This window comes from Dermacentor silvarum, chromosome 3, assembly GCF_013339745.2.
Source record: "Dermacentor silvarum isolate Dsil-2018 chromosome 3, BIME_Dsil_1.4, whole genome shotgun sequence".
NCBI classification, from domain to species: domain Eukaryota; kingdom Metazoa; phylum Arthropoda; class Arachnida; order Ixodida; family Ixodidae; genus Dermacentor; species Dermacentor silvarum.
This window is the reverse complement of record NC_051156.1, coordinates 190431188-190457580: the sequence shown is the minus strand read 5'-3', so window position 1 is coordinate 190457580 and position 26393 is coordinate 190431188. Positions and strand designations below refer to the sequence as shown.

Here is a 26393-nt window from a genome sequence, read left to right as displayed (position 1 = left end):
ACATAAACTCCTTGCAGATGAGCATACTATTGAGTTGAAATAAAGACTGTAATTTAAGTGAGCACTTAAATACTTTCCAATTTTCACATTATCATTTTTATTTAATGGTGTAGTGTGTGTAATAATGTAAATACTGTGACTGACAGACAGAGATAGACTTGTTTTCACTAGCTATAGTTATGCATAATGTGAGACTATTTTTATGATTTCGAGCAATCTACCAATAATACTGATTTTATATGCTAGTAGATCATGATTAGATGTTTGCTTTTCGATAACCTAAATCAGTGCTACTGCATAAGAAGACTTGTTAAGCCAAAGTTAACACAAATAGTATTTCACTAAAAATGTTAGACATGAGCAAGCTATTAGAACACGACGAATGCTTTTAAGTGCAGAAGTCAGGTTGCTCAGTGTGGTTTTTTTCTCACCTGTGTTCCTGTTTTCTTTTCTTGGCGTTTTACGAAGTGGACCACCGGGGTTTGTCGTTAAAACACAGTCTTTGAAACATATCAACAGCTTGAATGGCGCCCCTCACACACACAGGAGGCAGCAAGCTAAGTTTTCAGTTAAATTGGATGCTAATTCACATACATCAGAGAAGTGAGTACAGGTTCAACCACCTTTTAAATTGGCCTCTGTCTGCCATGTTTTCTATTCTTTCTGTACATTTTTTTGCATGTCACATGGGGCGTTGGGTGCTGCTTTTATAGTAACACTTGTTTTACTTGAGTAGTATAAAAGTTTTAGATGCAATCTGCCTATAATTGTGTACAGTCCTTTGCTATCTTCTGTCTATCCTTTATTGTTATCCTCTCTTCTCGTCCTTTATTCCTCCTAAACACCCCCTCCCCTCCTGCTGACTGCCGTTCAGCTATCGGCCACGACTGTTAGACATTTGCAGTAAGGCCAGAAGGAATTTCCTTTCTTTTGACTTCCGTTTTATTTAGTAATAAACAAAAAATGTATTTGGATGGAGTTCAGGAAAGGGGTTGCTTCAGTTTTATGTCAACCCGACCTTTATAATATTGGGAGAATTCAGCCATCTCTACACATTTCTTATCAGGCCACAATTCCTTGTTCGCAAAGACCCATGTGCTGCCAAAGAGCTGCAGAAAAACTGATGCTGAATTAGCAAGTGGTTTATAAACTGAGGAAGACCATATCAGATCTTTGGATTTATTTATTTATTTATTTATTTGAAGATACCTTACAGGCCTCTAGAGGCATTGTGTGAGGAGGGAGAGTACAGTCAAAGATTACTTAAACAATAATTAGAATACACATGTGGATACATATATAAAAATATGGGGTAAGAAATGTGCTAATATACAGTAATATAGTGTTACAATATCTACGAGGAACAAACCGAACGCTTTTGAACGTGACAGCTCATTCAAGAACAAAATTTCACACAGTAAACCATAATAGAATTACAAAGCAAGCAAGACATAATTAGGCTATAATAAAACAGTATTTAACACGCTGTTGCACATGAATAACGGGAAAGGCAAAAAAACCCCCCAAAAAAACCGGGGACTTCCAACATCTATTAGCAAATCACATGCACTAGACAAAGGACTAAGCAATAATCTTTGGATTGGCACAAGACGTGGCATTCCTGTGCTTCTGTGTGGTGGGTTGCCATCACGAATGGGCCCACTGTGTTTTTCTGCCTAGGCAAGAAGCTTCCACTGACTGTCATGCTGCACTCTCTTTCAAAATTAGCATTGCACATAGCTGTACACTTGTGCACATGCTATGGCAAGCACATCGTCTTCGCTCGTGTATTTCCACATTTTTGCAGTGACACAGCATGCCGATATGATAATTGACGATGATTTCCTCATGGGACTTTGTCCACCTGGTGCCTTGTACTAATGGCCCCTGCCAGCATAGTTTCCTACTAAAATTACTACTAGAGGAAAAACTGTAGCTGCGATCGTATAGCTACCGTAGAAATTATGGGTAGTACGTGCATTCATCTAATCTTTTTGCTTGTGACTCCAAGCATTCTTGCCGAGTTATTTATTACTCTTTTGTCTTTCTAAATTTCCAATAACTCATGTTTTTCTAAATGCATGAAGGCTTTAATAAAGCCTCTGCTTACGTGCATAGTCATTGTGTCTAGTTGCATTTACAGTCAAGCGTCTCTACAACAAATGCATCTATAATGAAATGGTGTGTGTAACGAGGGAATAATTAGGTCCCGGTTCCATTGTGAACGGCGCGGTGCATCACCTTTGCAACTAAGTGACCTGTACAACAAATAATTTTGGAGGCCCCAAACACTTCATTATAGAGGCGTTCGACTGTATAATGCAATATCGTGCTGAAAATGGTCGGTGTGCCAAGTCACAAACCCATTGGAAGCCAAAAGGACTAAGTTTAGGCAAAATTGTGTACTACTCGTCATTCTCACGTTGGCTGAAATGCCATACCATGTGTACCATAGGACCATATATCCCTCAGGTTAAATATTTGTGGGAAACTCTGCCTCGCAGAGCTCGGAGCTCTTCCTTTGTGGGGCTCTCTTGCTCCAATGTTATGGCGTCTTGCTGGAAAGCTGGATGTTATAAATGTTCGAAACTCTAGGCTTTGCCTGCAATACCTTCCGTGAACAATTAACCTACTGAAACTTCACAAATTTTAGGGACAGCATGCAAGAATCCTGCTTGCTTATTATGCTGGACTGAAACTTTGAATGGTCAATTAGTTCTTTTACTGTAAAGTCTATTAGTTTTTCGCCAGGACATTGGCATGGACCAAGGCGCCCCCAACCTTCGTTCTCCCATATTTGGTGCGCAAGTCCCCATCTTGGACATACCAGTTTATCTACCATAGGTGTCGAGGTTAGGTATCTTCAATAACTGTTTTCTTGTGGCAGTGCAAAAAAAAAAATTCCTGAGTTAGTGCCTGCAGTTCTTTGTGTTAATGGACTCTGTGCAGTAGGATGGTATGATTATTGTAGCTCTGCTGACCTAAAACAGAAAAGATGGTTAGGGTCGAGTGTAAATGTGAGAAACATTTAAGGGGTAAGTTTTATTCCTCAGTTGCTTAATTATGCATAGGAAATCCCAGGCTGGCACTGGTTATAAACCTACATTGATGCAAGAATGTTAATTTTCGCTTCCTCTTTCTCCTTTTATGAAGCCAATTTTTTCTATATTGTTTTCTTTTCTTTTTTGCCAAGCACACACTTGCAGAACTGACCAATATAGTATGCTCAATGAGTAGTTTCTGAAACTAGTAATGTGGCATTATACTTTGTGCTGCTACAGAATATGAAACTATGGCTTGTGCTTATGGCTCTTGCACCGTGTGCTGCTTTTTGTGCAAACTGATATTGTGGCACCGACTAACAGGACAAGGTGCAGGAGCGCTCTGTTGATGCAGAAATTTTCAAGCCCAAGTGCTCTTCAGTGTCTCAACCAGCCGCTCTGTTTTGCTTCGAAAGCGAAACAAGCTTATTTTTTTGCGCTGTAATTTCAAACTCCTAGAGGGAGGTTGTTTTATAACTCTTTCTTGTGCCTGCCTGCTGTAGATTTAGATTTTTTTTTAGCCCTTGGAAGTGCACAGCACGAATCTTGCCACACTTTTCTCCTTTCTTTTCTGGTGTATTCTAGCACTAATGCCTATGCCACAGGGACTTAAAGAAATGGCTGTGGCTGTTTTAAAAGGACACTAAAGTTCAGTGCCACCTGCAAGGTGGCATTGGACATACTTTATGGCATTGAAATTTAACCCCGGAAAGCCCAAACATCATTCCACATCAAATAAAGTGATAACTACTGGTCCACCGTTATACCTGGCGATTAGGAGTACATTCGTACAAGAAACAATGAAATGGTAATTAATTAAATAATTATTACCACCTAATTAATCAGTCATTGGTTTCCTCAACTACCAACAACTACATACTCGTTCTGGGATATAAAAAAATATTAACTATGGGCTTTGCATTTAGTTTCCCACACTTAAATCATAATTAGGAGATCTAAAAATGAGCGTGTCAAAAATGATACGTTGGGTGTTGTGGGGCATTAACAAACAACTCAAAGTACAGATACTGTCGTTTTGCTGTTCACTGTACTCGGTGCTCTTGTAAACTTTTGTTCAATAAGGCTAAGTTCCCCGCAAAAGGTAAAACCTTATCAGGAACGTGAAATTGCAGAGGGCATCTTTTTCATCAGTAAAGCTGGAGATCAGTGTGTTAGGGAGCCATCACTCTGCCCTGCTGAAAAAAAAAAGTATTGTTCCTAGATAGTCACGAATGACACCTTCTTTTGTACGCATGCTTGCCCTACTAATTTTCTTGTATGTGAAAATTATATATAAAAGCATCTGTATTTTCTTAATCAATTTCAATTGGTAGTTGGCGCTCTGTCTGACCTCTCCTATTTTTCAATAATTTTTCTTGCTATTTCAAACATAAAGTGCGTTGTGGGGTTAATGTCATTTGCAAAGTGCAGGGGTGGGACTCCTGTGCCAATTGCGCCATTTTGATACAAACGCTAATTCCTGCGCCAAACACGGAAAATTGACCGAAATTGCGCCACGGTGCGCCAGAACGGCTTCGGCATGTGTACTCCGGCAGTGGAACAGCGAGCGGACTCGTTCTCCGAAAAAGAGTACAGCCATCCACATTCCGCACACCGCCGACGGCGCTTCCTGCACAGTTTCTCGTAGTTTTCGCGCTCACGAAACTGGACTTTTCGGCGCTTCCGGCAAGTGGCCGGCGCGTGCGAGGCCACTCCCGGCTGTTGTCGCTGCTGTCGGAACGGCCAGGGCAGCTGTATTTAGAGTGTACTAGAATATGGTTGAGTAGGCCGAATGGCGCAGCGCTTCCTAGCTGAGGCGCAAAACAACGAAAAGTAGGCTGAGGGCGCTGCGAGCGAACTAGATGTTAGGGAGGCACGCGCCGCAGCGGGCAGGAGTCTCTGTATCCAGGGCCGGTATAACCTAAAACTATTCTGGTCTGTGTTTACGATCATATGGGCGAGGCTTCAGCCATTTTCATCTAGCATGGACTAATGGCGGATTAATGGCATCTTGCACGGACTAAAGGCAAAGCATCGATTGTGTTAGCAAATTAGTAGACAGCTATGAATTATAGTAGTTTTATTGGCCCTATAAACTTGGAAACATTGGCTTACTAACCGAATTTGTGTAGCAAGCATGAACACATCACACTCTGTCTCTGTGTCCGCGGACGCTGGCTGCTGCTGGCGTGAGCAAGCGCGACAGCAGCAGCGAGCGAAGTGACGTTCGTGCTGTCTATCGGTTCAACGCAAACTGAGCGGTGAGAACACAGCACGCACAAAGGCCTATGAGCCGTCTGCAGATCGATTTCAAGTTACGGCATGCGCGGCCACGCAAAGTATGCAATTAATGGCAGAGTAGAAGCCGCCCCTCGTGCTTCCGTGCTGCCTCCCACTTTCTTCCCTTTCGCGTGCGAGATTGAGCCGCGATCGTCAGTTCCCCTTGCGCCTGGTCGCGAAATACACAATTGCTGCCGGAGCACAACGGCCCCCCCCTACCCCCCCCCATGTCCTCACGGCCTTTCGCGCGACAGAGACGGCGCTTTTGCTCTCCCCTTTCCTCGCTCGCGCGCGCCAGATTGAGCTGCGATCGTCGGCTCCCCTCGCGTGCTTTCACTCGCACATACGGTGCGCGGCCACGGTGTTATCGCCCTTGGACTTTATATGGAACATCACGGCGACGGGAAAAATGCGCCTGGAGTGTCCATATAATTGCTATCGCAGTAAAATGCACTGTAGTGTCCATATAATTGCTATTGCAATAAAATGCACTGCAGTGTCCATATAATTGCTATCGCAATAAAAGCAGTTTGGAATAGTTTTACGTTATACCATCCCAAAGTTTACTGCTGCTATCTGGGTCTGCGGTGACATATGGTGACCCAGAAATTATTTTACTGCGTCGATTGGACTGCATAATTTGAGAACATTTTCCGCTATCACCATGTGCGTCGCGCAGGATTATTTAGTTCGATTGTAGTACCACCAATGTTTTCGGCTTTACAGAAAAGCATGCGCCGTGCCATCGCTCGACCCACTCTTCCATATTCCTGTATGCGATAATTACAAAGTGCGATTCTACTATGCGCTTCGTGTTGGTTTATTCTGTGTTTCGTTGTAGTTTCCAAGTGTGCTGCCATATTCCATTATTCCACCAAAATTCAGATTCGGTTGATTTCCAAACTGCTTCAAAATAAAATTTTGTTTGCTCCTAATTACTCCAAAATTAATTTAGTCTGCTCCACGTTGCTCCAAATCGCAGTTTTACTTGCTCCAAAAATTGCTCTGAAATGACTTTGGGCAGTCCCACCCCTGAAAGTGCCATTCTCTCAACTCATTTAACACCTTTTTTGGTACACTGAAGTGGTTATGTCATTGCACTGCTAAACTCAAGGCCACAGGTTTGAACCCGGAAGCAGCTGCTGCATTTAGATCGAAGCGAGATGGAACAGCGCTCGTGTATTTAGATTTAGGTGCACGTCAAAGAACCACAGGTGGCAAAATTAATCCGGAGTCTCCCACTTCAGCCTATCTTATAATCATATAGTAGGATGGAACAAACAGCGCTAGAACGGGACAAAGTGAGTAGACAGATAAGGCGCTGAACTAACAACCACTGGTTTATTGCTGGGAAAGCAATATAAATACAAAGCACAGGTTCAGCGCAGAAGGCGAGAAAAACACGGTTTCTGCGCCGGGAAGGGAATGAAATCATCACGCGCGTTGTCATAGCAGGTTGTCATGTCTTTAACAAGTAGTTAATCTCGCAGCTATGCAGAGAAACAGAGGGTACACTGAGGCAGGAGTTTCCGTGCGATTGAATGCAAAACACTTCCCAAATCTCGCATGCTCTTTGATCTTTATACCTACCTCGTATTGTGCAATCTTCAAAGAGAGGTTTGCAGCCGCATTCTTTGCAGTGCTGGGCTAAATGGCTCGTATACTAATTTTGCTCGTAAAGACCCAGAATTTAGTTTAATTTTAATTCCTCATTTAACCTTAGGATGCATACTGTACGTCCAATGTTAGCTGTTATTGGTGCATATGGAAAACATATTTCTGGAGTAAACTAAAATTATTGTTCGAAATTATGTATATATTAATGCTCTTAGTGCCATTTCTCGCACTTTTACCAACCAGATAATTTGTTTTTGATTTTTAAACTGTCATAGGCAGAAGAACTTAATGCATTCACCACGGTTGCCATTGTCGCAACGTTAAATGTCATTAAAAAAGTTGTCGCAGTTTCACCTGAAAGGCGAAGCATCAATTGCGATAGCAAACTTGTAGAGAGCTATACGGAGTAATGATATTAGCTTTATCAGCTGTATAAACTTGGACATGCGGCAGCATCGGCAACACGTAGAACTGTTGTCGATGCCATCGGCGTTTTGCCCGCGTTCGCTCAAAATGCGTGCGGCGTTGGTGACTGTTGCCGGAGCCTCTGATATAAATAGGCACTTGGTGCCGCAGCTAAACGTCGCCTCCCTTCCCTCCCCCTCCCCCACGGCCTCTCGCGCGTCGGAAGAAGGCGCGTTTGCTCTACATATATGGTGATTGTAAAGGAGAAAAGAGACGCCTACTTCTGCAGCCCTTAAGCGAGCACGGCGCAGAACGCGCGTTTGTTCTCCGCCGTGCGTTCACTCCCCGTGAAAGACGCGCCCCTCGCGCCCTTTCACTCGCACATACAGCGTTCGGCGGCGCGCGGCGACGATTTCATCTCCAAATGACGTCATACGGAACCTCACGGCGACGGCGACGCCGACGGCAGAAATATGCTTCTGAGTGTCCATATAATTGCTATCGCAATAAAAATGCGCGTGTAGCAGAAACTTAACTTATTGTTACGATGAAGGGAAAGAAGACCATGATAAGAACTAGGGGAAGATGAAGACTCTGGCCATTACCTGAGCGCCATATGCATTGCTTGTAAATATAGATTATTCTACACCCGTGGACCTGCTTTCTTCCTGCAACAATATAATATTAGTAAGCTTAATGTTCTAGACACGTAATGGCATTGAGCTTGCCTGCGTGGTTTGGCTGTAAAGCTGTTGTGGTTCTAATAACATATATTCTGGGATCTGAACCTTGAAGCTAGCTTAATATTTGTGTTTCGTCAGTCGTTCAAATTAAAGTTTGTCCTTTCTTTTGTACATGAACAAAGCTGAAGTCTGAGGTAAAAGCACAAGCCTGACAAGACCTCTTTCTCAATGTGGCATTTTCTGTGTGCAAGTTTCACATGAACATGGGAAGATGTGCGAGTGCAAGATATGTACTATAGAAGCGGAGGCTTCATACATTGGGCCCTCAACAACAGAAATGCAAAATGCTCGTGTACTTAGATTTAGGTGCACATTAACCTCAGGTGGTCAAAAATTAATCTGAAGTCTCCCACTACAGTGTACTCTTTTTGTTCACTTAGTTTCAGGCCTTTGTCATTCCGTCGCGCTGCAGTTAATTATGGATCAAAACCAACAAGCCTGGCTTTCAGTTTTATAACAGGAATACTGATAAAAGGTGTGCAGAAAAATTGTTGTACACAAAATTTATAGGTCAATATAAAATTATACAAATGTGCAATGGTATAAAAATTAATTGCCGCTTAGCAGTAACGTTATATTTTGGGCGGATGCAAATACAAGCGAATATTATCGCCATAACAATTGAATAACATCCTTTGCACAGGTAATGCTGAGTATTGGTTTTTACTTTCATGTTCTCGTTAGTTTTTTGCATTTAAAATGCTGGATTAGTTCAAAAGTGCAAATCTGATTCCCTTTTAAGTATTTTATATTTTGGGTGATATTTATATTTTGGGTGATAGGCTTTGAGTATCTGTATACTGTGGTTGGTCACGAGATCAGATTTTGAAACTTCTCAATCTTTTCTTTTTCTGTAAAATGCTTACCTTTGCATAGTTACCATGGCAAAAAAAAATATACCTTGGTAAAAATGAGTGAGCAAAGTTGTGTGACCATCTGTGATGGTAGTGATCCTCCTTGATTGTTGTTACATTCAGGTTTTGTTGTGTACTGTGCGCCTTATGTGGAACTTACTGCCCTGTGTGTGTGTTCTAATTGAAGAAGCTATCATTGGTGATAATGTAACCGTCTGGTCGATGAATCATGCTGATGGTAAGCCATTCTTTATTGCTGCTGCTGTTGTTGTTGAAATTAATTATTAATTGCTTTGCTGCTTTCTAAACCTAACAAGTCTCCACACGAATGAAATGGCACTCATGTTGCAGTGTACTGCGGTGAGGCTATCGTTTTTGTCTTGAGGCATTGTCGTAGTCTCAAGGTAAGACAGGCAGCATATAATAGGTAACCCTACTGCCATTCAGCAGTGGCACTTCCACATGTCTGATGCGTGATCTATATAGCAACCAGAAAAACAATGGCCCCTGCGCCTAACATATTATGATTATATAGATTTGAGCAAGCTGGTAATTCATAGTTAGATTTATAACAATGCACTTGGGATGGAATAGCAGCATTTGGTGTTCACTGTTACAAGTTTAGAGGCAATAAATTATAATTTGCTTACACAGGCTGCATATCTTAGTGTCTGCCTCTCTTGAATGAACACATCCTGGATGCATGAAGCTATTTCGTTGGTGTTCTGTAGTAAGCAGAGCTGTTTTCGCACAGCTGTTTTCATTCTTCTTTCTTATTAGGACGGATCATGTCTGCTATTACTGTACACCTTGTGGGGGTGAATAGTCACTTAAAGCTTTTAATGTAGCATTCTTTGCCTACTTCAGGCATTTTGAGCCTCTCTATCTATCTATCTAACCGCTTAGATCGACCCAGTGACTGAAGTTTTCTGCCAGCTCGGGGCACTTTATATGTGCTTATATAGTAGTCCATCATCGTCATTCCAGCTTCGTCATCTGACTCTCATCATGCTGTCGTCACCACTCCTCCTACGCCGACTCAGTGGCTCAAGTTGCCTAATAACTAGACCACTAAGGATGTGCTTGCTATTCTGATGCCGTCGTGGTCATCCCATCGTCGCCGTTCACACTTTACTACCCGACTTTTGTCATGCTGTCGTCATCATACAGTCAGCATACTTTAGTTGTCATACTGTCACCGTGAGGCCGTAATGGTCGTTGCATCATCATCAGTCAACCTTTGTCATTCGGCTCTCGTCACGCTGTCGTCGTCTCGCCATCGTTGTCGCATCATTATTGTCATACAGTTGTCGTGATGCAGTCATCATGAAGCCATGTCCTAAAGCATCCATTTCCATACTGCCGTCATGATGCCGTCGTGGTCATTCCATCGTTGTCATTCTAACTTTGTCATGTGACTCGTCATGCCTTTGTCTTCCCGCCATCGTTGTCACACAGTCGTCATGCCAACGCTGTGTACCGCCTTCGTCGTTTTGTTAACGTCATTCCTTCTTCATCATTCTATTGTAATCATGCTGTCACAGTTCAGTTGTGAGTATGCTGCCGTTGTCATTGAGGCATTGCCCAACAGTCGCTGTCATGCATCCATTGTCATCAGTCCAACTTCATCATCCTGTTGTCTTCATATTATCGTCATGCCATTGTTGTCGTACACTCATCATCTCATTGTCCTCATGCTGTTGTTGTCATACCACCTTTGTTGTTTCATCGACATCGTTCCTTCTTTGTCATCTCATCGTCCTCACTTCGTCATAAGGTTGCCGTCATGCATATGCATGACCTTGGCAAGCGAGGGCCATAGCAAAGTGGGCCGTTACCGGAGAAAGTGTATGCCACATGTAGCCGAAGCAACGGAAGTCTCAAAGTTACAACTACAGATTTTATATTAACGTGACTTGAATAGTAGAGTGTGTCTGGAATGCTAATCGCATTACCGTCGACAGTCATCATGAGATGGGCTCTACCGTAATAATTTTTCCTCACTGCCTACACGGTACAGATATAACTTTCTCAGTAAAAAAAAAAAAAAAAAAAAACTGCGCTTTGCTTATGCTCTTTTAAATGAATTGACAAAGTTACAGGAGTAAAAAATCGTGAACACAACTTGCGTACACCTACTAGTGTTTTTTGATATGCATTTTATTCCAATCAAAAAAGAGAAAGTTATATGCACACGTTACAATTATCAGCATAGTAGTGTATGCATATTCCGCGCTCAAGGACTTGAAAATTTGCTTTGCAGCGAGCTGAGTTTCAGTGTGACTGAGCTGTATTGGTAAAGCAGCCTGTGTTTGTCCTAGAGAAAATAACATGCCTACAGGCGTGAAAAGCCACTGCAAGTGAGGGCGACGCTGCATGGTGGTCTAGCAGCTCTGTGAATTGTTGTTGTGCTCGGGCCTTGATACATGTGCAGGTTTCCCTGTGTCTATGCACGTCACACTTAACGCTATGCTGCAACATTGCTTTAACACCTTGGCTAGTGACTGCATGGTCAGCTCATTGAGTTGTCAAATGTTGCTGCTGTTGTTATATTCACTGTTGCATTATGTTTGTGCGAGTATGATTATTACAAAATGAACAGTCCAAATCCAAATTCCAAAACTGCAAGAGGCCTGTTGATGGATGTCACATAAAGATGTCATAATGTCTTTGCTTTCAAAGAACAGTGATTTGTGACACAAAATTGGATTGAACAGCACTAGTATGTTGCCCGCATCTCGCACTGTCTTTGGATCTTGCGCTTCTGATGTAATAATTTCATGTTTTATTTGTAAGTGATAAAATATAGAAGTGACTTTGTGTTACTAGTTTTGTAACACTTACTTTTCTTACCAGCTGCGAAGACAGAATCAAAGAACGAAGGAAATTTTTGTAGCTTTTGTTCACTTGCATTCAAGTATTGGCCTTTTTTCAGGCTTGCCTACTTTCGGTGTCCCTTAGCCATAGAAATTTCGGCTACTCTATTGCTTGCCTAGTTTACAGCTGCTGTCGATAACAGTATAGAGTATCCCACCACTAGCTATACAATTGCAGTAACCCCGTAAAATTATAATAAAATTTAATTTTTCATAAAGAACTGCATTTTACACTAGCATATTCCCAGCTGTACTCGATACTTCAATTGTCCATGATGTTAAAATGCGCGACCAGATCGTTGTTGCAGTATGTCTGTCATACGAAAGGGAAAATAGTCATCCACCCTGTTGCTGTAAGAAGCTACAAACGAAGCCAATTCGTTTCGTAGCTTGTGTACTTCCATAGAGCTTAGTGAAGCCATTGTAGCTCAAATAAAACAGATACAGTGAAGACAAGACTGGACACCCCTAGTGCTACACTAGCAACTATGTTATTACAGTCCCCTAGAAGACCAAAGAAAACGTACAATAAAATGCGCATGCACACAGGTTCATCACAGAAAAAAAAGTATTATTTTGAAATAGACACCTAGAGGTATCACTGATATGATCAATGCCTCTTTTTCCTGAATTGCCTTTCTCGTGTAGTGGGTCCTTTCACATGTTTCTCTTCTTCTTTGTCCTGTGAAATTTGTCCTACAATGGCTTCACAATGTATAGATCAACTAGCCCTAGAACAAGTTATTTTGAGTTACCATGGAACCAACTTGCTTATTCAATGACTACCACATTCGCAAAGAGATGTGCAATGTCTGGATTACCTTGGTGCCCACTTAGTCGCTATTTGGCCACTCTGTATCTTCTTTCTGGTCGCTATTAGCATGAAAGCGTGGTCGCTATTAGCATGAAAGTGTGGTCGCTAATAGCGTGAAAGGGCCCCGTGTCGCAGAAAATCCAGTGTAGGCGGCGTCGTCCATTAGAAAAAGTTATATTTAGGTATATGTATATGCTATGCCTTGCTATATGACATGCGGTATATGCAGGTTATATTGCCATGCCCTTCTATCACTAAAGTTGCTCATACCTTGTCTTACATTCTTCACAAAGTTATTCCTCGGAATTTTCAGAATGACAGCCCCACAAACATTGTCATGAAACGAAACACCTACAGCGCGTGCCTTTTATGTGAAATCTTTTCAGACTGAAATATTAAAAGTGCGAAACAATAACAGAAACCTGAAAATTATGCAATTTTCTTGGCGTGGCTGTGCACTAACTCTGGGATTGGCTCACGCAAGAGACCGCGTTTCTACCAGAAAGCTCACATTCGTACATGGCGTTCACCATAAGCGTTTCCTGGGAAACATTAGTTACATAAGCTGCAGTTGCCGGGAAGTGTGAGAAGCAGCCAGGGATCTTTGAATGCTATCGCGTTCCACTCTTAACCCTTTGCGGTCCGCTGTCGGGCACCGCCCGACAAGGCTGTTCGGGGGTTAAATTTCGCGGTTTTTCTCACTGCAATTTGTGCACATTCTCTGTATACATGATGCGCCATCTCTTGAGGGATAAATAAAGTGTGTTTGTTCAAGTTTACTTCTTTTTGCACTAGGGTGCAGCACAATGTTCAGCACGGCTTCTGGATACCAGAGCATTTTCACTTGCGTGCGGTTCGCTGAGAAGCATGACCACTTTTTCTCCGTGTGCGTTTTATGGTGGTGCATTTAGTGAAAGCTTCTAGAGGTTTCCATTGTCAATAGCTTTATTTTGAAGCGCACACAGCTGCAGAATCATGGTGAGAAAGAACAGCGACACCTGCAGTACTGCCGCAACCTCATCCAATAGCTGGTGGGTGACGTGAGGGCCAAAAAGCGGAGCCCGTCTGCGTGGAAGGAGTGCGAGGAAAGGCTAGTTGGGAGGAGCCATTTCATCTACAAGCTCCCAGGCCGAAGCAGCAAGGACTGTGCTGCTTGTAGCGATCGAAAAACAAACGGAGGCAGGAGGGAAACTGTGTTTTTCTGCAAAACCTGCAGTTACAACCCTGGCCTGCACCCAGGAGAATGCTTCGAGCAGTATCACACGCTGCTCAAATATCGGTAGAGGAGTTGCCTGCAGAATGCAAAAGAAAAAATTAATATTCTGTGAGTTTTTCTTCCACAGTTTGTGGTTTTCTTCGCGGCGCCACATACTGGCAAAATAGTTTCGGACCAGGACAGCCGGAAAGCGGGTAAAAGTTTCGGACCGCAAAGGGTTAAAGGCGAAGCTTAAGCATGCTATGTAAAGGCTTTTAAAGGTACACTAAAGAGAACAATTGAGCTCTAGTATCAAATTACCCTTTTTCAATACCAATGACGCCACTGTTATCCTGAGAAAAGGCTTGGTAACCCAGGAAAAATGCAAGAACAAAAGGTGGGGGCTGACGCCACCTTCAAGTACCTGCACCAGCTTTCTGTGACATCATGGATTTGAAGCGCGTCCGCTCAGGCCTAGTTAATTTTTTATTGGTAAAGCTGGACTACATTGTCACTCTAAAAGGGCCAAAAACTGAACTTAATTTTTTACTGAACCACAAGGGCCCAAATATGAAAAATTGCTTCAGGCAAAACAAATGGCACAATAAAGACGCGAGCGGAGAAACATGTGCGACAGGACTGGCACCTGTACATGTAGACATCCTGTACATGTCCTGTTGGTTGTGTTTCTTCGTCCACGTATGTGTTGCACCATTCAGTTTTTCTGAAGTATGGCACACCAACTATGTAAAACCAAGATTCTGCTAGGTGAAAAAAAAAAAATATACTTTCAAGTCCGTGACGTCTCACTGACGTACTGGTGCTTGAATTTCAGCGCAAAATTTCTAAAAATTGAACTTTGACGTTCAGTTTATTCTATCATAATAAATATATTTCTGCAAAACTAGCAAAAATTTGTTTTTAAAGAATGCTTCATCCATCTAAACTGATTTAGTCGTTCTCTTTAGTGTCCCTTTAATAAGAAAATTAGACAACTACTAGCCCTATGGCATTGACAAATTTGCTTCAGTAGTATATACTGCACATTCATAAACAAGTCAGCCAAAGTGAAATTTAATTGCAGCTGGCCTTTAAGTGGTGAAAGGAAAGTGCTTTGGTGATCAAATTGCATCACGGATGACATTCTTTCTCTTTTCTTTTTCTCAGGGAAACCAAATCCAAGCGTGGCTCCACATGGATGCCAACTCTGCCAAACAGTTCGCACCATCTAGACGCCGTTCCCTGCTCCACGCCTGTCAATCGGAATAGGATAGCGCACAAGAAGATACGCACATTTCCGCTTTTGTACGTACAATTATTATTTTTATGTGCATGCATGCAGCTTGCCTTTATTAGTGACAGTCTCAAAAGAAGACTTTAAGAGTCAGTCAGAAAAAGCTATTTGCAAATATGGGGACGAGCAAGTCTGTTATCTGTAGGGGCTGTGTGAAGGCATGAGCTATGTTTTGAGACATGTTTAGTAACAGTAGTGTTAATAAGTAGCATTTCTGGACCAACAATGATGGCTTAGTGATGCTAATATTGTGTGTTGCTTCAAGAAGTATAATACAGTTTAAATGGCTGTAAACTCATCGGAGTGCTTAGCCTGTTAATCAGGGAATAGTAATTTTCAGTCTTATTGCAATGTCACATATAAAATAAGGATATGTACATCTGTCAGCGAAAGACCACAGGTGTGTAGAAAAAAAATTTTTTCATTCCTAGGACACCCAGATGAAAATTTACAAGAGCACTGTGATGTCCTTGTGGTTAAGTTTGCACTGTAGTATAGTCAATATTAGGGGGCTGCATGACTGAGATGCAATGACACTCTGCTTTTTCCTCTGATCCTGTGGGTCCGTACACTTTTGCTCACATGTATACTTAGGTTTGCAACTAATGAAAGCAGGAGAAGATGTTCCGTGGTTACATTCTCGCTTGATCAGTTCCAGTTGTGTCACTTTCAAAGCACGTTGATTGGCTAAACCACAGAAGATGGAGTCCTAAAAAACATTTCTGGTCAGCAGTGTCTTCGAATAGCCTAGTTTTCAAGTGCGCCAGCAACATAAAAGACAACTACTAGACAATATCAAATTCCCGCCATTGATGGCGGTGGTTTATAATGTTGCTTCGTGCAAAAGGCGTAGTACAAGGTCTAGAAGTTGTGCATTAGATATATGGGAGCGGGCCCTGGTTAGAAAGGAAGTGTTGCTTTGATGAAATGAACTTGGTTTGATATACATTTAGCACAGAGTTTACGATCCCTGCTGAATTATTTGAAATTGCTGCCAAAATATTTTGTGATATAGTATTTAGTTAATGATATCTGTATTGATGGATGTGTTTAGATACGATGACTTGGACCCAGCGACTCTGCACGAGAACTCTGCTCAGCCTGAGGTGCTTGTTCCCATACGGCTTGACATGGAAATAGAGGGCCATAAGCTCCGTGACACATTCACATGGAACAAGAACGGTGGGTTAATGCCACTTCATGAGTGATTATTTGCTAAGCGTTAAAACCAGAGTCTGACCTGTTGCCGAGCTTTGTAAGCTGCATGCACATGCTGAACAGCATACTGTAATCATCTTTAATTTCTGTGAAAACATTGCGTTTTAGGAACAGCACTCAGTTCAAGTAAAGTGCGTTAGCAACAAATTCACTGTTGTGTTATAACACACAGATGGTTCACACATTTCATGGAATTTAGTGCCCACGAATTACTGTTGATGCTAACATTGGCTTTCAAAGTTTAAAAATATTATGCTCTTGAATAAAAGGTAGTTTCCAGTAAGAATAATTTCATCTTATACAATCAAAAAAACATCAAATCTTTCTATACGTGCCTAAGTGCTTCATTCCTCAAGCCCAAGCTTTACTTGTCCTGCCAGCTTGGACCAACATTGCCAATGAACAATCCTACTCATTCACTGTGCACTTTGCGTTGCTTTTGTCAAATTTCATCAAGCAGCCTTTGTCTGGAAAAGGTTCTCTTGGGACCTTGGCCGGACCCTTGTTGGTGTGATAGCCTCAAGGCTACCATACAATTCTTGCACTAGAGTGGTCTAGATTTGAGACTTTGAAAGTCTCTGGTGATGATGATCATTCAGATCACTATGAATGTAGAGAACATTATCAGACTTTTATGTACTTTGAGGAAGGCTCCCTGCTGATCTCTTGCATGTCAGTATCTTTTATTTAATTTGAAGTATAAGCCATAGTTATCTTTAATCAAAAATGTTGTAAAATGTGGCCTGATTGAAAAAAAATTGGGAAGTTTTGTGGCCTTTTCAGAGAAGGAACAACATGGGGTTAAATGCTGCCAAGCATCACATTTTATGCTGTGGCTCTTTTTTCTCGAGCAGGTGCTTTTGTCTCACTACAGAATCGCAGCTCACTTTGTAGTTATCTTGCAAATGTAAGATGTTTTGTCCTAACGAAGTTTTGCGCTATCTATTACAGAGACTCAGATTACACCGGAGCAGTTTGCCGAAATCCTGTGCGATGACTTGGACCTTCCTCCGCTCTCTTTTGTGCCAGCCATTTCTCAGTCAATTCGCCAACAAATCGACGCATTTCCGACTGACAATCTGCTCGACGACCAGACTGACCAGCGGGTCATCATCAAGGCAAGTTACGAGTCTTGGACCTGTCCTTTGAGCGTAAATCTGGGAAATCTGGTTAGGACTTTGTTTGTTGGAATAAGGAGTCTGTTCTTTCATTGGCTCCCAAAGTAGTATAAGTATTCAGTACTAAATTTGTTTTTCACTATGTGTAAGCCATTGGTAATCCGAAAAGAGGAAGCTCAACAGGCATGGTACACTGAGCGTCCAAATGGGCGTATAAGATGACAAGCCAGTTTCTGCTATTGTTACATTGTTAAAACCCTCAAGTTTTTTGGTGTTTATCTCATCCACTACTAGTACATGTTAATGCCTTGCATTAGCATTTAAGTGCACAGTGAGAATCAGTGGCTCGGTTTTAGTTATTGACTACCAGGAGACACCAACAGTCGCTGAGGGCAGGGTGTGCATAGGGGAATGAGAACATTCGATTGTAAAGGGGAGGTTATTACAATGCAACTTCTACAGCAGTAGGTATTGTAGGGACTTTCCAGCTGCATCTATAGTACTTTCATGATAAATATCGTCATCATGTCATTATGACAGTAAAGTAAAATGTATAAAGTCACAAAAAGGAGACACTTCAGTTGGTTTTGAGACCGGGACCTTCCCTTCTGAAAAAATGATACTCCAACCAGTCTTTAGGACGTCGACGATGTCCATGTGCTGAGACTGGGCAGCGGCTTACAAGCAAGCTGTGTGATAAGGTGCATGAGACAGCAGAAATGACCACTGATGCAAAAGGAGTTCATCGGAGCCAGCGATGCATAATTATACTCAGGATAAGAAAGAGAAGGAATCATATCCTGTAGTTATTCTGAACACATTTTTATTGCCTCTCTGTTAGTGCTGTTCACAGAAGCACTGAGAATCCTGCTGGGCATAACAGTGCGTTTAGATATATATATATATATTGTTGTCATGGCTTTGCGCCATTGGTGAAACTGCTGTGTCAGATCTGAAAATTCATCAACTCTCCCAGTCCTATGAGCAAACTTTAAATGATAAAAATGTTAAGATGTTATCTGATAAAAATAAAGAGAATGAAAGTCGAGGAAAGCAAAGTGGCCACTGGTAGAAACAGCCAGTACCGCATTGTTTTACAATGTAGTACTGTGCTTTACAATGCTCGCCATACCCCAGTGCATCAGTGTAGGGACTGCATAAAACACTTCAGACCATGTTTGTAAAACATGTTGTCTTCTTCTGCAGCTCAACATTCATGTGGGCAACATCTCCCTCGTCGACCAGTTTGAATGGGACATGTCCGAGAAAGAGAACAGCCCAGAGCAGTTTGCACTCAAGCTTTGCTCAGAGCTGGGTCTGGGCGGGGAGTTTGTCACCGCCATTGCCTACAGCATCCGTGGTCAACTCTCATGGCACCAGCGAACGTATGCCTTCAGGTGGGGTGACAAAACCGCTTTTTTTCCTGTTCAACTTTGTGACAAACAAATCGCCCGATGTAAGATACCTTGAAGGATATCTGAAAGTTTTTAATTTGCTAACACTGATGACATTTTGAGCTGGCCATTTTCGAGCTCTCTAAAAATCTACAGCACATTTGGGTTGCTCAAAAACGTGTTGCAAACATGTTTGACTGGTCTTTTAGAATCTCCTTTTACTGCGAGAGAGTGCTTCGAAGCACTTGCACTTACAGGTAAGAACACGCAGGATTTTTTAAGGATCAGTCATGCGACATAGCCGAGCTAGAGCAGCAGCAGTAGGGCAGTTCATACACACCCTTGACTCCATGCTATCATCCATTGTTGCGTTTTTGTTTGCCTGGCCTTGTTTTGTTTGAGCATAAGTTACAATGTCAAGGTGAAGATGGATGTCACTGTGAGTGCCACCCATTGAGTCTAACAATTCTTTATCCCTGCTCACATTGGTAGTACTGGTTCTGAATCTCTTTAGAAGTTGCCTCCATGCATGGTTTTGAATTACTGCTCTCCAAGGCATGGATATAGTGCCACAAAGATACTAGATTTCCACACATTCATTGCAAGATAAAGAAAGCTGTTCAAATGTATGCATCTATTTCTTTTCCTATGATCCAGTGAGGCGCCGCTGCCGACTGTTGAGCTCCCATTCCGTACTCAGACTGAGGCCGACCAATGGTGCCCATTCCTGGAGACTCTTACAGATGCAGAGATGGAAAAGAAGATTCGGGACCAGGACAGGAATACTCGGTAAGCATTGCTGACACAGCCTGCACCTCAATGCAGTGCAAATGAATTACCGGTTCTTGTTCATAACATTGTTCTGGTAAGATTGCTACCTTGCATAACTTGTGCCCTGTGCAATTCATGCATCCTTATCTGACAGAATGGCATCTTATTTACCTTGTGATTTAATCACCATAAATGGTAATTGAGCTACTAAATTTGCTGACAAGCTCAAGCAAGCAAATGACTGCGTTAGCTCAAATTGGACCGCTTGTATTCTACTGTTCAAGGCCATGACTTCTGTGCTATTGTTCACATTTTTGACAAGGCACGAGGAAAAAGGAAAAGCCTACATGTCGCCAAATGCTTCCTCTTTGTAGCCATCATTTGAACCAACTAAGAGGTATTGCATGATCAAATTTCTAGGCTTGTGCGAACATTCATTCAAATATTATGCTATTTGATGCTCGCTTATGCGTGAATTTTAGTATGCAGAGTTATTGAAACAAATGAATACACATATTTTTCACATGTAAGCCAAGCCGCACCCCCAATTACAACATCCCGTAAAAAAAAAAAAATATGTCAGCATGTAACTGCATACAATGCCCAATTCTTTGTAAAAACAGTCTCCATTCACGGATGCACGAATAGTCTATGTCGTATCTTCCGCCAGTGGCTTTGCTCTGCACCTCCACAGTGATGCTAATAGTGAAGAACTTTGCCCTAAAGGTGGTTTCACGGCAGTGCGGGCCGCACTGTTGTGGCACCACACCTCCAGAGGAAATGAGCACTGTTGTGAAGCCACGCAAGTCTAAATTCGCATAGAGCTTGCACTCCGATTTTACTGTTAAATGAAAAAAAAAAAAAATTGTAGGGTGTTATATGTGCAACAATATAGTACATTTTAATTATGTAAATGACAGCTTCGGTTTTAGTGCGAAAATCACATTGCATAGCTCATAGCCAAGCCAAGACAAAGACAATTTCATTTACAGTCGCCGTCCGATTTCTACATCTGCTTGATTATTATTTGCAGTGGCCATTCGGCTTTCCTGAGCGCCGTACAGCTGCTCCGAATAAATTTGTGTCGACGTGGCACTAAACTGTACTTTGGTGGCGAACACCAGACTAAACAGCACAGGTTAGGCCTAACAGCCAAGGCAGGCGGCGGTGGTCAGCAAACCGCCGCCGTCGCGGGAAGTTTGCTCATCGGTGGTCAGGCTCCAGATCATGTGCGCTTGCCTACCATGCTCGTCTGTGCCCTTGGAGAATGGAACGGGTTAAGCTTGCATGTAGATGGAAAGCATCAAGCTTAAATGTCACAACACAGCTGAAACTGCCGTCGTCGCGCAGTTTCTGCCGTGTTGTGCCATTTCAGCTTTATGGTTTCCGTCTACACGCAAGCTTTACTCGTTTCAGCATCGCGACAATGCGCAATTGGCAAACCCAATGTGCTGCCGCGGCCTCTACTACAAAATTTTAAGCATACTGAAGCATTTTAAGCATACAGTGAGCAAGAGCCTGTCAACAAATTTTCTGTGCTGCTGGAGTTGTCAGAAACGTTGAACTTGCGCTCTTGCATGAAAATAATGTTAGTAATGGCACTTAGAAAATAAACAGACCCCAGAGGTGAGCCTATGTCCTTTTTTGCAAGTAAAGAACCAACTTTTATTAGATTTGTCAATATCTGGCTCTTATGTCGAAGTTTATGCAAATCCCGCACAGCTATTCAAGGTATTCACTTCGAACCAAAAAATTGATTCACACAAGCCTACAAATTTCATTTGCGATGCTTTCATGCTGCAAATGACCTGTCTGTAGGTATGGCACTACAGCGCACAACTGGAAAAGAGTATTTCAAATGAGAAGTCACGCAATGCTCACAGGTATAAAAGCTACATCACCTCCCCCCACCCCCTTTTTTTCTTATTTCAGGCGTATGAGAAGACTTGCCAACACTGCGCCAACTTGGTGATATGGACCAGCGCATCAAGGAGGCCATCATCATCATGCACTGAATCTTAATACCCATTGTGTACCATCAGTCCAGGCGTTTTTCTCGAGATCGCGATTTCTGTATATATATTAGATAAAAAGCATGGTTACATTTAATATGTGGAAAACAATGCCCCAAAACGTACGTTGCCCGTTTATGTAGTACTGAATTGTCATACTTTTGGTGCTCGGTTCAAAGATCAATTGTGAAATGAACGAAATAAAAATGCTGCCATTATGACATCCGTAGTGTTCAAGGTGAGTTATGGCATATCCTGGAATGGCAACTTTCCTAGTACATCCAGAGTGACACCTTCACTGTAGATGGGATCTTTGCAGCATTTCTGTTTTCCAGTTTTTATTATATTTTTTAATCTCAAGCGAAGATGACTGCTCCAGAAATTGAAAAAGAAAAAAAAAAAAGTTGCGACACAGTTACACGCGCACTTACTATGCACTGCAGGCAGCATGGTGTCATATTGTAACTGAACACTGGTAAATGAAAAATCCTGTGAAAACTGAGCAGAAATGTTATTTACTACAGAAAGAAACCGAGAAAACAAAAACTGAATTTCTGTTTAGACCACCTTCCTTCTTTTACACTTTTGTTTGTACTTGTGGTTCAACCTTGGTACACATTTGTAGATTAACTTTAGATGCAGTGGCACTGTTGTGGTTTTCAACGTGGCTGGTCAGCGGCGAGCATGCTAGCGAAAAACTTCAAAGCTATTAAAATTGGCCACCATTTCAATACTTCGGTGGAGGGAGGCTACCTGCACTATCACCGAAAAAGTACTTCCTAGCTAGTTGGTTGCATTAGACCTTGTGGATATGTAAATAATTGAAGTAAGTGTGACAGCAATGTGAACTCAGCATCATGTGACTGCCATAAGTAGCCAAAAGGAAACCTTGCACAAGAAAATTACTTTGACCTCTTTATAACAAAGTAGCATCCAACACAAAATGACCTTTGTTACATCCGATATTCATAGCATGCTGATATTGGTGATAAAACATTTTAGATTCATTTCGTTTGTATGCAATAATTTGCAATATCGAGGTTAAGCTGTGTTCACATCATCTACTTTTAAGGTAATGTGTGCTCAAAGCATCCAGAAACAATAATTTGCGGTAAACATGGCGTACCACACACTAAGGGACATTATATATTTCTAGCAAGAGCAGTATGTATTCCTTGAGTTGTACATGTAGAACGTTGCTGGGATTTCCAAAGGACAAGTGTTAAAGAGCATTGCGTTGTTAGCCCTGCAGTCCTTCGTCCACCCTCAGCTTAGCTCCATTTCAAGAAATAGATGTGGCACGTCACCTATGCCCCCAACTAGCCACTTGGCACCAAGACTTCGATCGCCAAGAGTCTGTTGATTACTTCTCAAAACGTGCAGTGTGTCGGGCAAAACAAAAATTTCTGCTAGGTGCTCAAACCAATAATCATACAACTCAAGTCTAAGCTTCTATATACGTAAGAATACTTCCTGGCAGCCTTAGCAAGTTCGTGGCCCTGAAAATGCTGCACTGTTTTAACATGCAATTCAATTGATAAGGTCAATATCACCATATCAATTGGAAATAGTATTACAGCCAATTCAATTGGCTGTAAAGTTAAGTACATGAACTTCAAAAAATAATGCACGACATGGCCAAGAATTGAACTTTTAACTATACCCTGCACCTAGCCATTACCCTTTGCCTGCAAGTCGTGAGGAAGACCTTAACAGCAACAGTTTTGCAGTCATTTTTGTATGGTGGTGTGTGCTCAGTACCAATCTGCAATGCAACGTGCCTTCAAGTCCCCAAGTTTTGCTTTTAAATGTAATTATCAATGATTGTACAACATAAAAGTTACCTTGTGTACACCTTGCATGACATAAAAAGACATCTTCCTTGCTCATTTTTTTTAGCCAGTAATCCGTAATTTCTGTTTATCACATAGTGCTGTACCACCTCTGCAGTGGAGGTCAGCAGGAGTTAGTACAGCTGTAGTGGCAAAGAGCAGCCAGCAACACAGTCTGCTTTGGAGCCCCAAAGTGGCCGTATGACCAAGGCATCGATGACAATGCACAGGTGATGTCTGTGATGAATCATCGAGAACAGCAAGCTAACAGACTCCTAGTACTTCTGAAGGGCATGGGAGCTCTGATACAGCACCTCTGTCTTTGATGTATCAATCTCTCAGATTGGCATACATCTGCAGAGGATCTTTTTTTTTCTCTTTTCACTGCAAGAACCACTTATTCGCTGTGCTGATAAAACTTCTCTACAAAATAAGTTTGCTCCCTTTTTTGATCTTTCTTCAGTTATGTGCATGAATATAAAAGTCTGAACAATGTTTTGCTCTGGAATTTAACCAGAACCAACTCAATTCTCTGAACTGAAATGAATCAATCACCCTGTCAAACAACGACCAACATAAAAGTAGCACTAATGGAAGCCAGCCTACACACATGCTGAAAACGTCTTGTTTAAGTTGCTGGTGTTCTGCCTGGAATTGATGAAACTAACCAGGCTTCATTCCCTTCCTTGACTTAAATGTCTGCCAGCACTGCAGAAATGTGTTGCACAAACGACAAAATGCAGACATCCAAGCTTAAATGTGAATATCACATCTTTACTTAAACATGGGAGTTCCAATCGGCCGGCCTACAATCCGCTTTTCAATGGTGGAGAGGCCATTCCAAGTGCTACGGCGGTCGATGCAGATCCTACTCGTACTGGTGCTTGATATCTTTCCACAACTTCTGCAAGTAAAAATAATGCAAAAAGAATTGTGTGAGCAGCACAGCAGCCCAACATGTTCTATTTTGCCATGTTTTCGTGTCACTTTACTACCACTATTCTGTTGTATCAATTACCGCAGCATCCTGCGCCGCTCGATGAAAAATGGCATCTTCAGTGTACCGGTATATTAAAAAATAATAATAAACGAAAAAAAAAATCGATTTATGGGCACCTCGACGTAAGGAGATGCAGCGCTGATGTGTACTGTTTTCAACCACGCAAACGGCTAATAACAAAATTTTTCTATAATGTCCAAATAGACGATAGACTGTGGGTTCTGACGCACCTTCGCGTCATACAATGGCATAGGAGAGCTCTGCTGGGCAATATTCCGGCTAGTGAGCTGTAGTACAGCCCAGCTATGAAACGGTCCAGCCGCGTGTACTGACCGGTGCAGTGGGACGCAACCAAGAATGTAGAGCAAACGTAAAACCGTCCGCGCAACTCACGGCTGACGTGCGAATTACTTGGCGACTCGTTTACTACTTTGACGTAAGTAATGCTTGAAGTTCTGGACGTACCCCTTTATTCACCGACTCGAAGATCGCGTCCGCTGTGACGTCCGTGATGCGCTCCACGAAAAATGCGCCCACAACCGCCGCTAACGCAAACGTCGAGCTCCTCTTGAAGATACTGTTGTACAGTGTGGTCACAAAACCACCGGCCATCGTGAAACAGTTTTGGAATCGGCACGCAAGGGAGCAGAGAAGTTCAGATGCACCGACCACCGACGACCTCACGGTGTGGCTCGTCCTTGCCAATGATGACTGCGGCCAGTGCTACAGTTGGCTCCATGTGGCTACACGCAAAGATCCTTGTGCATCCTAAATTTTGAAGTGAAAATAATGTTTAAATAAAATACTTGTGAGTTTTTTTCTTAATATTAGTATGTCCAACACCTACGAGCGACAGAAAAAAAGAAACAATTTTGAAGACCACGTTATTAAGCAATCGGTGACGTCACAGTCACCACTTCACGTTTTGACGGTAAAATAGGTTTTTGGTCCTTGAAGCAGCTTGAAGCAACTTTCCGTCGCCGGCATCGCGCGGATGCGAAGCGGTACATTCATGTGCTGATAATGTTTTCGAAGTTTATTTTCATAGTGTATTGTTTCTAACTGCATAGTACAGCGAAATTTGAATATCGTTCACCATGCCCTGCGGTATGTTCCCTCATTGACGTGTGTTGTTTTTAGAATCTCCGAAAAAACAAACTTGTCGTTTCATTAATAATTGTGCCGACGATTGAACTTGCTTGTCGGATAATCATGAAGAACGATTACATATAGTTCACATTCCTCCTGTAATTTATTTTTGAACAGAAGATGAAGGGAGCTTGTTGGTCACAATCATCGACACAAATCCTTGCGCCAGTTTACTTCAGAATGAAGAGGTGAGCGTCTGCTGCAAGATCTCTCATTATTTTGTTTGTCATATACTTTGCAATTGCGTCTATCCCTTGTCCTAAAAGCCGCAACACCATCTTTCGTGCACGTCGCAATGCTGAAAGTTGTGCAATTTATGTTTGCATGTAACGTACTGTTCCGAGTGTACTGTTGGGAAAGGCACTGCTAGTTCACCCTAGATACGGACCACGATATTGCGAGTTTCAGCTTGGTGAAGGCCGACAGACACACGCATGTCCTTCACACACACTTAACGTTACCTACAAGTAGATGATTTCAATGCTCTTGTTTACTCTAAGGCAGATTTGTGCATTTACGCATAAAGTACATACATGTAAAGCTTTCGCCTTTCCAAGGGTCAGCTGTTGTTTTACTGGCTACTGCAGCACCGAGTAACTTGTGCACTCGGCATTTGTATATGATATTGACTGTGTAGCTGCATCTGATTGATGACTGTATAATATGTTTGCAGGGGATAGTATCTAGGTTTCTTGATGCGGCCACTGTCTTCTGCAACTCGCATCTGATGCTCAATCCATGCAACAGGTTGGCAGTCATTGCCTGCCATTCACACAAAAG

The 26393-nt window shown here is 42.2% G+C and overlaps 2 protein-coding genes across 6 annotated transcripts in view; both read left to right on the top strand.

The window, feature by feature from the left end:
* LOC119446303 (SWI/SNF-related matrix-associated actin-dependent regulator of chromatin subfamily B member 1-like) overlaps positions 1-21853 on the top strand; it is a 31840-nt gene extending 9987 nt beyond the window's left edge. For 2 of the 3 annotated variants that reach the window (XM_037710703.2, XM_037710704.2), the window contains exons 4-9: positions 14993-15130; positions 16174-16301; positions 17289-17455; positions 18662-18852; positions 19507-19638; positions 21553-21853. In XM_037710703.2, the coding sequence (XP_037566631.1) occupies positions 14993-15130; positions 16174-16301; positions 17289-17455; positions 18662-18852; positions 19507-19638; positions 21553-21592 (796 nt within the window). In that variant the 3' untranslated portion in view covers positions 21593-21853. Of the gene's footprint in view, positions 1-468; positions 604-14992; positions 15131-16173; positions 16302-17288; positions 17456-18661; positions 18853-19506; positions 19639-21552 lie in introns of all 3 variants that reach the window. The other variant, XM_037710701.2, reaches the window with a different exon arrangement.
* A 3516-nt stretch (positions 21854-25369) lies between these two features.
* Positions 25370-26393, top strand: part of LOC119446302 (general transcription factor IIH subunit 3-like) — a 50057-nt gene continuing 49033 nt past the window's right edge. Inside the window, exons 1-3 of one of the 3 annotated variants that reach the window (XM_049664084.1) lie at positions 25370-25571; positions 25731-25801; positions 26287-26393. In XM_049664084.1, the coding sequence (XP_049520041.1) occupies positions 25562-25571; positions 25731-25801; positions 26287-26393 (188 nt within the window). In that variant the 5' untranslated portion in view covers positions 25370-25561. The remainder of the gene's footprint in view (positions 25572-25730; positions 25802-26286) is intronic. The other 2 variants (XM_037710700.2, XM_049664083.1) reach the window with 2 other exon arrangements.